Consider the following 16,688-nt stretch of genomic DNA (forward strand, 5'->3'; position numbering starts at 1 on the left):
GAGGTGTTGGGATCACGAAGGGACTTTATTCTGGAACTGGCTGACCCAGAAGATGGCAGGCTAGAGCCTCAAAATAACCATCTTGTCAGGGCCTAGATGCCAGGTTCTCTTATGAATCAGAGATTGGGGCGGGTTGAGGAAACAAAGTAAAAAGACTATTCAGTTCTTGCAAATGTCCCCTAGAATGGCAAGCCTCAGGCAGGGTAATGTGTTAGTTTTCGCTTCCTTACAGTCCTTTACAGGTGGGCAGCTCAGTCTGTCTCCCTGAGGGAGGCTGTTATGTATGCCTACCATAACAACAACAACAACAAAAACCCACAGGATGAGGGTTAAAGTCACAGAAGCAGATCCAGCATGAATTCAAAATTAACCCTTCCCAGTTACAGTGCTAGTGGTAGAGAACCCACCTGCCAAGGCAGTGTTAGGAATCCAAGCTCTCTGCTCACTCCAGGACAGGCCAGTGAGTCAGAGAGATGAGGTATTGAAGCAAGGAAAATGACTTTATTCAGAAAGCAGTGGACCAAGAAGATGGCAGGCTAGTGTCTCAAAATAACCATCTTTGGAGGGTCTGGATGCCAGGTTCTCTTATAGATCAGAGAGAAAGAAGCAATGAGAAACTAAAGTCAAAAGGCAGAATAGAGAGGGAGAGGCAGTGGGGAAGTAAAGTGAAAGGGTCTCCAGTCTTGCAAAACATCTCCCAGGGAACAGCCAACCTTTGGAAGGGATGTTTTAATTTCTTCTGTTCACAGGTGGGCAAGGACAAACTATCTCTCCTCTAGCTGAACAAAGGCACTTAGTTTACAGTCAAGTAGACGGGCAGAGTCCTCCAGGCAAGCCAGTAAGTATGATTATGATAACAAAAGCAATGAAAAGCAAGTCAAAGAAACAGTTTCTAGCATGGAGGCAGAATTGGTTTCCTCCCTGTAACAGCAAGAGACATAAGAGGTTCCTGGGTCAGGAAGATCCCCTGGAGGAGGGCATGACACCCCACATATTGGCAATTCCCGTATCCTAGCCTGGAGAATCCCATAGACAAAGGAGCCCGGTGGGCTATAGCCCACAGGGTCTTAAAGAGTGGGACACAACTGAAGCGACTTAGCATACGTACATGCACAATGAGATTCACTGAAGGGTTTTTAAGTAAGAAAGTGATGTGCTCTGGGCTTTACAGGTGGCTCAGTGGTTAAAAAATTCGCCTGCCAATGCAAGAGACATGGGTTCAATCCCTGGTCCAGGAAGATCCCACATGCCTCAGAGCAACTAAGCCCGTGCACCACAACTATTTAACCTATACTCTAGAGCCCAGGAGCTGCCACAGCTGAAGCCCATGCACCCTAGACCCCATGCTGCACAACAAGAGAAGCCAGTGCAATGAGAAACCCGAGCACCACAATGAAGAGTAGCCTCCACTCACTGCAACTAGAGAAAAGCCTGCACAACAAAGCACACCCCAAAATAAATAGATAAATTTAAAAAGAAATCACCTGCCAATGCGGGAGACTTGGGCTTGATCCCTGGGTCAGGAAGATCCCCTGGAGAAGGAAATGACAACCCACTCCAGTCTTCTTGCCTGGGAAACCCCATGGACAGAGGAGCCTTGGTGGGCTACAGTGTGTGTGTCATGGTCCAGGCGTGGGTTGGAAAAGAATTTCCAGACATGAGACAGAATGAGGGGAAACAAAATTTATTAGAGTGGGAGACATTGTTAAAATAGGGGGCCAACTCAAGGGAGAACCAACGTTGAACAGGGGTCCTTAGTGCATTTTTATAGCCAGGGTACAAGGAGCAGGAAAGGGCTCTTATGAGTCATTTGCTGATTGGATGAGACACATATACTGGGTAGGGAAAGAGTAAGGCAAATACCTTCTCCCTATGTGACAGGAGAGGTTATACTGCTCAGGAGGACCTGAATCTGTTAATAGTTACAACATAGGATTGAGGGGGAAGGACGATAAGGGTCTGGCTTTTCCATTCCTGCATTCCAAGACCCTCCTTGGTTTTATCTGCTCTTTCATCCTTGGCTCACCACAGTGTGGGGTCCCAAAGAGTCAGACATGACTTAGCAACTAAACAACAACAGATGTGCTCTAGTTTAAAACAGAGTGCTGACCATGGTGTGGAGAATGAATTTAGGAAGGCAAGGGGGAGAGGCAGGGAGACCAGGTCAGTGAGAAATGGTGGTGTAAGTGAGAATAAGAATGCTGCTGGTAGCAATGGAGAAAAAATAATCATATAGGAGATAAGTTTTGAAGGTAGGACAGGTAAAACCTGTTGGTGGATTGCATGTGGACACAAAAAAAGTAAGGAAGCTTACTAAGTTTTTAACATGAGCAACTGGGGTAGATAGTGGGCAAGTATCAAGTCAAGGAACACTAGCAGAGGAAAAAGATCAGAAATGTTCATCAAACGTGTGGTTTTGATAATTCAAGAAGACACATGTACCTCAATGTTCATTGCAGTGTTATAGAAACCATGGCAGTGGAAGAAGATAAGTGGCATTCAAAGATGCAAAACAGCAGGGTTTTATTCAGTACCTGTGCTGGCCCAGCAGAGTCATCTCCAAAGGCTGAGTGCCCCAGCTTTGTCCTGGGTATCTTCTATCCCATTCAAACAGCTCAGGTCCCTCCCCTCCCCCAAGTAGCCCAAGTTCCCATGGATACAACAAGCAAGCAAGATCACAGAAGCAAAAGCGGTGATTGATGAGCTACAGCTGTTAAAACAAAATAACAGGAGGAAAAGCAAAAGCTTGTGACTTTAATTGGGTGCTTTGATCTTGCCCCTCAGCAGCACTCTTGAGAATAGCTAGGACATGGAAGCAACCTAGATGTGCATCAACAGGTGAATGGATAAAGAAGATGTGGTACATATGCACAGTGGAATATTACTCAGCCATAAAAAGGAATGAATTTGAGTCAGTTCTAGTGAGGTGGTGAACCTAGAGCCACCTCAGAATGAAGTCAGAAAGAGAAAAAAAAATATTGTATATTAACACATTTATAGGGAATCTAGAAAAATAGTACTGATGAACCTATTTGCAGGGCAGGAATAGAAATAGAGATGCAGACATAGGAAACAGACTCGTGTGGGGGAGGGGAGAGAGGGTGGGACAAATTGAGAGAGTAGCTTTGCAACATGTACCTTACCAAATGCAAATAAATAGCCAGTGGGAGGTTGCTGTATAACAACAGGGAGCTCAGCCTGGTGCTCTGTGACAATCTGCAGGGGTGGGATAAGGTAGGAGTGGGAGGGAGGTTCAGTGAGAGGGGACATATGTATACTTGTGGCTAATTCACATTGTTGTGTGGCAGAAACCAACCCAACATTGTAAAGCAATTATCCTCCAATTAAAAATTTTTTTAATTAAAAACAATGTGGTTTTGGACCTGTTGAGTTTGAGGTGCCTATCAGTTGCCCAGGTAAAGATGTCACAGCCTGAAGGGGGAAAGAAAAAGGTGATGTGATGAGAATTATGGGGGAGAGGGTGCAGGCAGTTGTCTCTTCTTCCCCAGACTCCAACGGGCTTCCTATGTTGGAGGAATTCCACATCATATGGTCCTGGTGGACAACAAAGTCCTCCTTCCGCCATAGAAACAGGAAGTTCAGCCATGAGTCAATTTTCCTAGCTTCCTTTGCAGTCCAGGCATGCCATGGCTTAGGCAAGGACATAGGCTTAGGCAATTAGACACAGCCACCTTGGACCCTAAGAACTAAAGGGGCAAAAAAGCAGGTGCTATAGAGAACTGACTCGGTCACTGGCTGTAGTAGCAGTGCCATTCTGGGGACAGTCAACCAACAGCTGAGATTTCTGCAATAGTAGCCATGGTGTCCTTCAGAGCCGTTGTATGTCTTTGTTCTGTATGTCTTTTGCTATGATTCTGACTGTGAAACCATCTTTTCCTTTTCTGTGGCTTACTAAAAATCCTGAGTGATAGGAGAGAGTAGGTCTTAGATACTGCACTAAGGAAAGCCTCCTTTAAGACAGTGACATTTAAGCTGGGTTCTGGACTTTCTTGGTGGTACAGTGGATAAGAATCCACCTGCCAATGCAGGGGGACACAGGTTCGATCCCTGATCTGGGAAGATTCCACATGCCTCGGAGCAGCTAAGCTCCTGAGCCACAACTACTGAGCCCCCGCTCTAGGGCCTGTGAACCACAACTATTGAGTCCAAGTGCAGCAACCACTGAAGCCCACATACCCTAGAGCCTGTGCTCCACAGCAAGAGAAGCCACCACAATGAAGAAGCCCGTGTGCCATCCTGAAGAGGAATCCCCTGCTCTCTACAACTAGAGAAAAGGCCACGTGCAGCAACAAACACCTAGCACAACCTAGATAGATCGATTGATAGATAAAGCTGGGTTCTGAAGGCTGAAAAGGACCCAACCGTGGGAAGAAGGTGGAAAGGAGTATGCCACCCAGAAGGAACAACAAATCCAAAGGTCTGAAGTGGGAGAAACCTTAGCTCCGTCCTCAGAGCTGGAGAAGATGTTTGGATGGCATCACTGATTCAATGGACATGAGTTTGAGCAAACTCAGAGAGACAGTGATAGACAGAGAAGCCTGGCGCGCTGCAGTTCGTGGGGTCACAAAGAATCGGACACAGCTTGGCAACTGAACAACAGAGCTGGAAGAAGCCTCATCCATGTTCCTGAATAAGAGGTAAAAGGGTAAGGAGCAACAGGGAGAGGTGGGCTCGATAAGGTAGAACCTTTCTCAAGGAGCCAGGATTCCAAGCTGCCTCTGCCTAGCTCCAAACCAAAGACTCCATTCCGCACCCCTCCCCGCCTCCCCCCGCCCCGCCCCGTCACTGCAGCCTTTCCCCTCCCCCACTTTTGGAACTCCGCCTATGCCGTTGGCACTGTCGTCATAGTCAAGAGTGCTCTGTTTCACAAACTTCTCAGGCCAGGAAGGAGTTGCATGTCGTTGAGGGGGATCCCTGCCCCTCCAGGCAAGGATCTCAGGCCAGGCCAGGACACCAAACAGGGATCATGCCCGTGTTGATACCCCCGGTGGAGCACAGCCAGGACACGCGCGTTGGGCATCCAGCATGGCGCGAGGCGACCAGGGCCTTGGCAGAGGAGGCACACCAGCTGACCGACCGCTGCGGGCAAGAGGCGGTGACCATGTGGCAACCCAACGACAGTGTGCGGGACCCACACCTGGCGCACCACCTCTGCCGGGCCGCCTACATTCTGCCCTGGCGCTTCCGCGTGGAGATGCTCAAAGGGGGCAGCACCACGGAGAAGCCACCGCCGGGCGAGGGCGTTACGCTGTGGAAGAGCAAGATGAAGCCACCTGCCTGGCACGCCCGCCTGCCGCTGCCCATGCACCGTGACGCGCGGGCCCTGCAGACCGCCGAGGTGGTGCACGCTCACGCTCGCGGGGCACGCCTCACCGCCGCACGCCTTGGCCGAGCGCAGCACCAGATCAATGGGCAGCTGCGGCTGCTGCAGCGCCAGCGCGAGGCTACGGACCACAGACTCAGCGAAGTGCGCAAAGCACTGCTGATTAACGAGCAGAGCATCAAGCTGCGGGGCTACCGACCCAAATCTGAGACGGTGGGAACACCCCCGCCCCAGCCCAGCCGCAAAGACTCAGGCCTCTGCTCCCAGATGAGCAGACTGAGCAAAATCCACCCTAGAGAGGAAACACTCCCCCATCACAGGCCCAACTCCACCCCCAAGATGAGGTGCCTTGGTTCCCAGCCCGAGACAGAGATCCTCCTAAACGGATGCGATCCTCAAACCCCTTGTCCCAGAAGTGTTAGTCGTTCTGTCCTGTTCAACTCTTTCTCCAGTCCATGGACTGTAGCCCGCCAGGCTCGTCTGTCCATGGGATTCTCCAGGCAAGAGTACTGGAGTGGGTAGCCATGCCCTCCTCCAGGGGTCTTGCCCACCCCAGGATCAAACCGAGGTCTCCTGCATGGCAGGCAGATTCTTTACCATCTGAACCACCAGGGAAACTTTGCCCCCAGAGGGAGATATATATCTCTCAGTCTCCCTGCTAGGGAGAGAAGGTGGGACCCTTGAGTCAGACAAGAAGCTAGATTTACCAAAGAGTAAAATCTACCACTCCCAGCCTAGACAAGAGGGTGAAACTCTCCCCCATGCATGAGACCCTCCCCAACCCCCCAACCCCACTGAAAACACACAAGAAGCCCCCAGCTGAGTGGTGGGTGATGTTCTAGTCCCAAGAGATAAAATTCTCCTCATAATATTTTTTTAAACCCCAACCAACTCCCCCCGCCCCCAGGCTTCCCAGGTGGCTCAGTGGTAAAGAATCCACCTGCCAATGCAGGAGAGACACGGGTTCCATCCCTCAGTCAGGAAGATCCCTGGGGGAGGAAATGGCAACCCACTTTAATATTCTTGCCTGAAAAATCCCATGGACAGAGGAGCCTGGTGGGCTGCCGTTCATAGCATCTCGAGGAGTCTGACATAATTGAACATGCATGCACCAAAAACACCCCCCGGCCTCAGGGAATGAGAACCCCACCCGAGGCCTCACAGGGGTTAGGGTTAGAATTAGGAAAGGGACAGCTTCTGCCTAAAGACTGAGACCCTCAGGCTCCTTAGACTGCACCTGAGAGCTAAACCCCTAGCCAGGGGGAAAGAGTGAGACCCCCTAGTTCCAGCCCTGGTAAAATCCTCCCCCTAAAGTGAAATCCTCAACAGCCATCCCCAAAGGGGACAATATTCCAGCCTCCCTGGGGAGAGATGAGACCTCCCCCCAACCCATAGGGTGGGTTTCCAAGTCCCAGCCCCCAAATCCAGACAATAAGCCCTCAAAAGGGCAAACCCCATCATCGCTATGAGACTCCTCTACTTGTAGCCTGGGAGAGAGGATAAGACCATCACCAAGGAAGGGGGAGCCCCTCAGGTCCAAAGAGCAATGATAACCTCCCCCCAAGTTAAGTCATCTCCATCCCAGCTTACTGGGCTCCTATCTGTAAAAGGAAGAAGCCCCCGGCCCTGCTCTCTAGAGGGTAAGACCTCCCCAAGTGAAAGAGTTAGTCACCCAGTCATGTCCACCTCTTTAGGACTCTGTGGACTGTAGCTCACCAGGCTCATCTGTCCATGGAATTCTCTAGGCAAGAATACTGCAGTGGGTTGCCATTCCCTTCTCCAGGAGATCTTCCCTACCCAGGGATCTAACCTGGGTCTCCTGCATCATAGGTGGATTCTTTACCATCTGAGCCACAGAGAAGCCCTGGTGAGAGCTTCCTAAAAGGAGCTTCCTAAATGCTTCTCAGAGTGTGAGATCCCCAAAGCGTGAGAGTGCCCCCAACCCCATTCCCCAAACCCAGGGTTTATGAGGTTGGCAAACTCTGTACTATTCTAGAAAAAGAGCTTTCCCCTCCAGCCCTCTCCCACAGGTGTGAAAAATTCTCTCCTTGTTTTCCAGATCTCTGACAAAGCTGACAGTATGCTTACCTGGGAAAAAGAGGAGCTAAAGAGCATGAAAAGGAAGATGGAGATAGATATGGAAAAATCAGAGGCCCTGCTCAAGGTTTGGGACACCTGGGGCCAGGTTAAGGGGATTGGAGGGGACCCTTGGCTGCCTAGTGGGCAAACAGCTTTAACCTTGGGGAGTGTAGCAACAGCAAATCCTTCAAGCCACACACCCGTCCCACCCTGACCTGACATTCACTGTATTTCCACTTTAGGAAATGGAAAGACTGAAGCTCTGAGAAATGAAATTGGGCCTCAAAATAACAATGAACACCCCTCGCCTCTGTGCCCTGGTGGCTCAGATGGTAAAGAATCCACCTGTGATGCAGGAGAACAGGTTCCATCCCTGGGTTGGGAAGATCCCCTGGAGAAGGGAATGGCAATCCACTCCAGTATTCTTGTCCGGAGAATCCCACAGACAGAGAAGCCTGGTGGGCTATAGTCCATGCAGTTGCAAAGAGTCAGACATGACTGAGTGACTAAGCACGCCACTCTGTGCCATGCCCTGTCCTGTTGTTAAGTCCTTAAAACCCTCCTGTGAAACAGAAACTGATTCTGATTAGAGATGGGGAATTCGAGACTCAGAAAGATGTGACCTCAGCCAAGGTATGGAGCAAGCCAGTGGTGAGGCTGTGGTTTCAGTTCAGGTGTATCTTTTCCCCTCCAGATTTAGAGAGGTACAATTTACTATTTTAAATTTTGTATGTATTTTATTTCTTTTAAAAAATTATTTATTTTTGCCTGTGCTGGGTCTTGTTGCTGCACAAGGGCTTTCTCAAGTTGCAGTGAGTGAGGCTACTCTCTAGTTGCGGTGCATGGGCTTCTCATTGCTGTGGCTTCTCTTGCTGCAGAGCACAGGCTCTAGGCTCACAGGCTTCAGCCATTGTGGCTCAAAGGTTCAGAAATTGCAGCACAAGGGCTCAGCCCCACTTCAGGTGGGATCTTCCCAGATCGGGAATGGAACCCATGTCCTCTACATTGGCAGATGAATTCTTAATCCTGGACCAGCAGGCAAGTCCCACTATATAGTACAATTATTAGTATAGTAATTGTATTAATATAAAAATACCACTACTACTAATTGGCTTCCCTGATAGTTCAGTTGGTAAAGAATCTGCCTGCAATTCAGGAGACCCCAGTTCAATTCCTGGGTCGGGAAGATCCTCCAGAGAAGGGAAAGGCTACCCACTCCAGTATTCTGACCTAGAGAATTCCATGGACTGAAGGGGTCACAAAGAGTCAGACATGACTAAACGACTTTCACTATTGCTACTACTGATAATTACTATATTATATATATATATATATATATATAAAATATCACCTTTTCTTTATCCATTCATCTGTCAACAGACATTTAGATTGTTTCTGTGTCTCAGCTGATGAATGATGCTAAAATGTACATGAGAGTTATTTCCCTTCAAGGTCCTGATTTCATTTATATATGGACCCAGAAGTGTGAGAACTTCATGTTTCAACTCAGGTGTCTTGAGCTCTTTACTCTGTACTATGTGCTCATCTTTATCAGCTCCAGAGATGGTCTCTCACTGTATCCTTCACTCTTGCAACAAGGATTTCTTTATGACATCACTAATGGAGACATGAAAGTAGGTTTCAAAGAGCCTGTATGCACTTGTGACTTATCCATTTGACAAATATTAATCCAATACCCTGGTGTCCCAGGCACTGCATTTGGCAGTTGTGAACAGGCCTTGCCTTCGAAGAATTCACATTAAAGGGTCATTCAAATAAGGGACCAGCCAGGGTTAGAAGGGTGGAGTTGGGGGAAAGTGGGTGAAGTTAGGAGCTGGTGTGCCACTGTCCGTGGTGCTGAACCTTAGTTGCATTTAACCTATTACACCTCCGATGCAATGGACACGTGCTGTGTGTACTTAGTCACTCCTCACATCCGACTCAGTGACCCCATGGACTGTAGCCTGCCAGGCTCCAAAGGACATGAACTTGGGCAAACTTCAGGAGATGGTGAGGGACAGGGAGGCCTGGTGTGCTACAGTCTGTGGGGTCGCAAAGAGTCAGACATGACTGGGGGACTGAAAAACAACAATATTGTACCTCCAGGCTGCTGCCATATTCCTTTAAATCTGGTGATCCTGAAAAATCCTTCAAGTATGTCTGAAATAGACAAGGAAGAAGATCCTGAAGGTGGCCCTGGTAGGGAAGGGCTTGCAAGAGAGAAAATGAAATAGGGAGGTGGGGAAAGACAGACAGATGGAAACCCAAGAAAGTGTTGTTGTGTTGTCGTTTAGTCACTAAATTGGGTCCAACTCTTTTTATGACAACCCCATGGACTGTAGCCCGCCAGGCTCCTCTGTCCATAGGACTTCCCAGGCAAGAATACTGGAGTGGGTTGTCATTTTCTCTTCCTGACTAAGGGAACCACATCTCTTGCACTGCAGGTGGGCTCTTCACCACTGAGCCACCAGGGAAGCCCTTTCAACTTAAAATCATGAACTTAAATCTCAAATTGACAGTAAGAGGGTTCCCAGAAATCTCACAGGTGTCTCTGGAAGACTTGCTGTCCCACTGTGTGAGTTATTTCATATCTTCTCTTCCTTCATATCTGTCCAACTCCCTGCTCTTTCATTTTCAAAGAATGACCCCAATGCATGGAAATCACAGAAGAGAATTTCTCTCAGTTTTCCTCTACCAACCCTATAATTCCATCTACCTACTATACCCACCTCCTCCCCCTTCTCCTACATCATCAATATTTCTTTCTTCATCAGATCACTCTAAACAAACACTCCAGTACTTTGGCCACCTCATGCAGAGTTGACTCATTGGAAAAGACTTTGATACTGCGAGGCATTGGGGACAGGAGAAGAAGGGGATGACCGAGGATGAGATGGCTGGATGGCATCACTGACTCGAAGGGCGCAAGTCTGAGTGAACTCTGGGAGTTGGTGATGGAGAGGGAGGCCTGGCGTGCTGCGATTCATGGGGTCGCAAAGAGTCGGACACGACTGAGCAACTGAACTGAACTGAACTGATCCTTTAATGGACACAGATCTACTTCAGTTCAGTTCAGTTGCTCAGTAATGTCCGACTCTTTGTGACCCCATGAATCACAGCATGCCAGGCCTCCCTGTCCATCACCAACCCCAGGAGTTCACTCAGACTCATGTCCATCAAGTCAGTGATGCCATCCAGCCATCTCATCCTCTGTCATCCCCTTCTCCTCCTGCCCCCAATCCCTCCCAGCATCAGAGTCTTTTCCAATGAGTCAACTCTTCGCATGAGGTGGCCAAAGTACTGGAGTTTCAGCTTCAGCATCATTTTCTCCAAAGAAATCCCAGGGCTGATCTCTTTCAGAATGGACTGGTTGGATCTCCTTGTGGTCCAAGGGACTCAAGAGTCTTCTCCAACACCACAGTTCAAAAGCATCAATTCTTCGGCACTCAGCTTTCTTCACAGTCCAACTCTCACATCCATACACGACCACTGGAAAAACCATAGCCTTGACTAGACGGACCTCTGTTGGCAAAGTAATGTCTCTGCTTTTGAATATGCTATCTAGGTTGGTCATAACTTTTCTTCCAAGGAGTAAGATGATGAAAAGTTCTGGAAATGGACAGTGGTGATGGTTACACATTGTGAATATACTTACTGCTACTGAACTGTACAGTTAAAATGGTTTAAGTGGCTAATTTTCATCTATTTTTTGTTGTTGTCATTCAGTCGATAAGTCATGCCTCTTTGAGGCCCTATGAACTGTAGCACACCAAGCTCCTCTGTCCTGTACTGTCTCTCAGAAATTGCTCAAATTCATCTCCATTGAGTCAGTGATGACGTACAGCCATCTCATCCTCTACCGCCCCCTTCTCCTCCTGTTCTCAATCTTCCCCACCATCAGGGTCTTTTCTAATGAATCGCCCTTTGCATCAGGTGGCCAAAGTATTGGAGCTTCAGCTTCAGCATCAGTCTTTCCTATGAACATTCAGGATTGATTTTTTCTTAGGATTGACTGGTTTGATCTCCTTGAAGTCCAATTTGAAAGCATCAATTCTTTGGCATTCAGCCTTCTTTAAGGTCCAACTCTCACATCCTTACATGACTACTGAAAAAACTATAGCTTTGACTATCACTTTGTTGGCAAAGTGATGTCTCTGCTTTTTAATATGCTGCCTAGATTTGTCATAGAAAATATGTACTTCCCTGGTGGTCCACTGGTTAAGACTATGCTTCTGCTGCAAGAGGCATGGGTTTGATCCCAGATCAGGCAACTAGATCCAGCATGCTTCCACTAACACCCAGCACAGCCAAATTAATCTTTTGATCCCACCCTTCCAGATAATCCCCATTTCTCTGATTCACTCACTAGCCAGAAACTGGGTCATTTTCCCCCATGGCATCCCTGCAACCTAGCACCATGCCTAGAATACAGTAAGGGCTTAATGAACATTTGAATTAATGAAAGACTTTATATCCACTTTTTACCCAAATGGATGAATCCCAAAGAAATAATATTCAGCAAAAGAAGCTGGACATAAAAAGCACACAGTGTATGATTCTGTGTATATGATGTTTCAAAGTTCAAAAGCTTGTTCTTAAAGAGTCAGGTAGTTAATTTTTTAAGCTTTGTGTGCAATACAATCTCTGTCACAATTATAGATGGCCCTCTGGTGCAAAATGATACACATTCAGCAGAAACTGTAATTCTAATCTTGAATTTTTATCTTTTCTTGAGCTATCAATATGCAGTACAATACTCTCACCTGATCTGGGCAGCAGCAGTGAGTCACAGTTCCCAGTCAGCCACTGAGTAAATAACTGATGCCCTTCTAGCTATTCTGTGTCCATACAACCATTCTGTTTTTCACTTTCAATACAGTATTCGATAAATTACATGAACTATTAAACACTTTATTAGGAAATAGGCCTTGTGTTAGATGATTTTACCCACTCCAGTGTTCTTGCCTGGAGAATCCCAAGGACGGGGCAGCCTGGTAGGCTGCCGTCTATGGGGTCGCACAGAGTCGGACACAACTGAAGCAGCTTAGCAGCAGTAGATGATTTTGTCCAACTATAGACTAATGTAAGTGTTCTGAGCATATTTAAGGTAAGTTATACTAAGCTATGATATCCAATAAGGTTAAGTGTATTAAATGCATTTCAACATATTTTCAACTTACAATGTGTTTACTGGGATGTAACCATATTGTAACTTGAGAAAGATCATACTTAATTTGGCCAGTGGAGTAAATCGGTTCAGTTCAGTTCAGTTCAGTCGCTCAGTCGTGTCCAACTCTTTGCGACCCCATGAATCACAGCATACCAGGCCTCCCTGTCCATCACCATCTCCTGGAGTTCACTCAGACTCACGTCCATCGAGTCCGTGATGCCACCCAGCCATCTCATCCTCAGTCGTCCCCTTCTCCTCCTGCCCCCAATCTCTCCCAGCATCAGAGTCTTTTCCAATGAGTCAACTCTTCGCATGAGGTGTCCAAAGTACTGGAGCTTCAGCTTTAGCATCATTCCTTCCAAAGAAATCCCAGGTTGATCTCCTTCAGATTGGACTGGTTGGATCTCCTTGCAGGCCAAGGGACCCTCAAGAGTCTTCTCCAACACCACAGTTCAAAAGCATCAATTCTTTGGTGCTCAGCCTTCTTCACAGTCCAACTCTCACATCTATACATGACCACAGGAAAAACCATAGCCTTGACTAGACAGACCTTAGTCAGCAAAGTAATGTCTCTGCTTTTGAATATGCTATCTTGGTTGGTCATAACTTTTCTTCCAAGGAGTAAGCGTCTTTTAATTTCATGGCTGCAGTCACCATCTGCAGTGATTCTGGAGCCCAAAAAAATAAAGTCTGACACTGGTTCCACTGTTTCCCCATCTATTTCCCATGAAGAGATAAATAGCCAGAAACAATATGTACATGAATGAGCATGGCCATGTTCCAATACAGTTTTATTTAAAAAAAAAAAGATGGAGACTTCCCTGGTGGTCCAGTGGTTAAGCAGGAGATGCAGGTTCAATCCCTGGCAAGAGAACTTTTGTTTGTTGTTGTTCAATCATTAAGTTACATTCAACTCTTTTTCAACTCCATGGACTAAACCCATCAGGCTCCTCTGTCCATGAATTTTCCAGGCAAGAGTGGGTTGTCATTTCCTTCTCCAGGGGATCTTTCCAACCCAGGGATCAAACAAGCATTTCCTGCATTGGCAAGTGGATTCTTTACCACTGAGCCACCCGGGAAGTCGCACTTTCAGTCACTTCCCCCTATCTCCCAGCTTACAATTGACCTTCTCTGCTTCTCCTTCCTCGCTCCCAGACTCTGGCCTCCTGTCGTGACACTCTGGTCTTCTGCTGTAAGGAGAGGCTCCAAGCTGTGGAGCTAATGAACCAGCCACTGGACAAGGTTCTGGAGCAGGCGGGCCGCCACTCTTGGGTGAACATCTCCCGAGTCCCCACTCCGCACACTCAGGGCCTGAGAACCCCGCCTCCAGACCCTGTGGGCACCTATACTCCAGGTAAAACCACGCAGAAATGAGTCCAGTACAGTGGGTGCCCTTTGTGCCCAACTGCTCCCCCACTTCACGGCCAGAGGAGCTTGGCTGGCTACACTCCATGGGGTCGCAAACAGTCGGACGTGACCGAGCGCCTAACACACGCATACACACAACTTCCCCGCCTCCCCCCACCCCTACTCCTGCAGAGTGCGCCACGGCGCTGTACGAAGCCAAGCGACTGTTAATGGAGTCCAAGGACACTTTGCTAGATATGGCAAAGAACGAGGAGGACATCCGAGTGCAACAGCAGCAGATAAGCGACCGCGTGTGCGCCTCGCTAGCACAGAAAATGCGCGAGACCTTGGAGCTGAAGGTGCGCCCGCTCGCGCCACTCCTAGTTGGCGGCTGGAGTCTAGAATGCTGTAGTACGCGGGGTGGGTGGGGGGAGGGCGGGGCGCGCCGGAGGGACGTAGGCAGAGAGGGGACCGGAAGCCGGTGTGATTCCGCGCTGTGCTCCCACCCACCTAGGATAGACTGAACATGACCTTAGGACTCATGAGGGGAACGATCCACCGGTGCACGAAATTCAACCAGGAGATGTACATCACCCGCGGCCTCATCAAGGCAGGTCTGGGGGAAAGGGTCTGCAGGGGATGCTGCCAGGGGCATCCGGGAAGTCAAACCTCATGGCTCTGCATACCTCACTCCGCCAGGGTCCTCTGTCCAAAAGTTACCTGGAGACTCGAGAGAAACTGGACAGACCTCTGGTTCGCATGTATCAGAGACATGTGGGCACCCAACTTCCGGAGGCCACACGCCTCGCCCAGGTAAGCGCCTCTCAGTCCCTCCCACCAGGCCCTGCCCTGGTAAGACTCCTTTCTCAAGCACACAGCCCAGGTGAGACACCTGACCCAGGTCTGTGAGTCCTTCAGCTCCCCCCGCCCCCAGCAGGATGCCTTTAATACCCACATGTGCAGCGTGCTCAGCAGAGTCCCACTCTGCTTTGGAATTTTCCAGACAAGAATACTGGAGTGGGTTGCCATTTCCTCCTCCAGGGGATCTTCCCAACCCAGGGATGGAACCCGGGTATCTTGCATCTCTTGCATTGGCCGGCGGATTCTTTACCACTGAGACACCCTGAGAAGCTCAATACTCACACCCATCTCAAGTTCCCCCAATCTCTGCCCTACTTCTATCCAAGGTCTGCCCCTCCCCTCACCTTCATGAGCATCCCCTTCTTCACACATGCCCTGTCACAGGTTCTTTTCCAAGTACATGCAGGCCCAAGTGTGTAACCCCCAACCCCATTGTAGGCTCTCCCCTCCTAGGTGTGCTCCTACCCAGGCAAGGTCTTTCCACACACTCACCTGACTCAGATGTGCCCCCCCCCGCAACCTGAGGCCCATCCCCTCTTCAGCATACCTGGCCCAGGTGTGCCCACCCATCCTAGATAGCATCACGCTCTGGCTCGCCTGTCTCCCAACACCGCCCCTCCTCGTGTCCAGGGCACTGACAAGCTGCAGCGCCACATCTCGCACGTGGAAAAGAACCTGGATGAGCTGCTCGCCATGCGCAAGAACCTCACCTGGAGCTTCAACTGCAAGAAGATCGGGCACGACGTGGACTACAGCGTGGTGCGCCTGCGCCTCCGCCAGCGGCACCCGCACGTGTGCTACGAGCAAGCGCAGCGCCTGGTTAATGACTGGGACCCACGCACGCCGCCGCGCGTGGAGTCCACCGCCGCTGCCGCCAAGTGACAGGCGCACCCCTGCCCCAGCAGGCCTCAGCCCAGTGGCCCTCCCTCTCTCCTGACCCCCTTCGCCCTCAGAGTGCCCTCTAGCAGAATTATAATTAAAAACGAGAATGCATAATTACCACTTATTAGGCTTGTGGTGGTGATGGTTGTTTTGTCGCTAAGTCGAGTCCAAGTCTCCGACCCCAGGGACTGTAGCCAGCCATGTTCCTCTTTCCATCGGATCTCCCAGGCAAGAGTACTGGAGTGGGTTGGGGGTCTTCCCGGCCCACGGATGGAACATGGGTCTCCTGCTTTGCGCACAGTCTTTACCATCTGAGCCAGCTGATCACTTAATCTACAACACATTATAGGCTATGCATCCTGGAAGTTATTAAGATAGGATGGATTTGGCCACTGTATTCTGGGGATTCAAATCCCGGCTCCCCAGTTTCAGATTATGTGGCCTTAGCCAAGTCACTACTTGTCTCTGGCCTCAGTGTCTCCAGCCTGTAAAATGTAGAATTGTAGCATTAACTTCGGAGGCTTGTTGTAAAGGGATGGGAGAATGGTGACTGTATATAAAACATCCTTAACTGCAAATGAATTAGTATTCCCATTCTACACTTGAGGAAAGTGAAGCACAATGAGGTTAAGCAGATGCCAGAGGTCACACAGCTAGTCATTAGAAGAACTGGAATTTTAATACCTGACTCTACAGCTTGCTCTCTAAGCAGAACTGGGATTCTCCCTTTATTGACAAAACACACATACAGGGATATAACTTCCTCCCCTGGAGCTCTCTCTAGTGGAGGCTGTTTATTTTCCCAAACCCCAAGCAACTCCATAAAGCGAAAGTCACTCAGTTGTGTCCAGCTCTTTATGACCCCATGGACTATACAGTCCATGGAATATTCCAAGCCAGAATACTGGAGTGGGCAGCCATTCCCTTCTCCAGGGGAATCTTCCCAACTCAGGGATCGAACCCAGGTCTCCCGCATTGCAGGCGTATTCTTTACCAGCTGAGCCA

General features: G+C 49.0%; 1 protein-coding gene across 1 annotated transcript; it reads left to right on the forward strand.

The window, feature by feature from the left end:
- The first annotated feature begins 4,987 nt into the window (after positions 1-4,987).
- CCDC105 (coiled-coil domain containing 105) lies at positions 4,988-15,807 on the forward strand. Its single transcript, XM_040240980.1, has 7 exons — positions 4,988-5,557; positions 7,404-7,508; positions 13,749-13,947; positions 14,133-14,299; positions 14,455-14,550; positions 14,640-14,753; positions 15,432-15,807. The coding sequence occupies exons 1-7, from the start codon at positions 4,988-4,990 to the stop codon at positions 15,681-15,683; spliced, it is 1,503 nt and encodes a 500-aa protein (XP_040096914.1). The 3' UTR covers positions 15,684-15,807.
- The last annotated feature ends 881 nt before the right edge of the window (positions 15,808-16,688 follow it).

The sequence above is a fragment of the Oryx dammah genome, unplaced genomic scaffold (assembly GCF_014754425.2).
Source record: "Oryx dammah isolate SB20612 unplaced genomic scaffold, SCBI_Odam_1.1 HiC_scaffold_5, whole genome shotgun sequence".
In the NCBI taxonomy this organism is placed as follows: Eukaryota; Metazoa; Chordata; class Mammalia; order Artiodactyla; family Bovidae; genus Oryx; species Oryx dammah.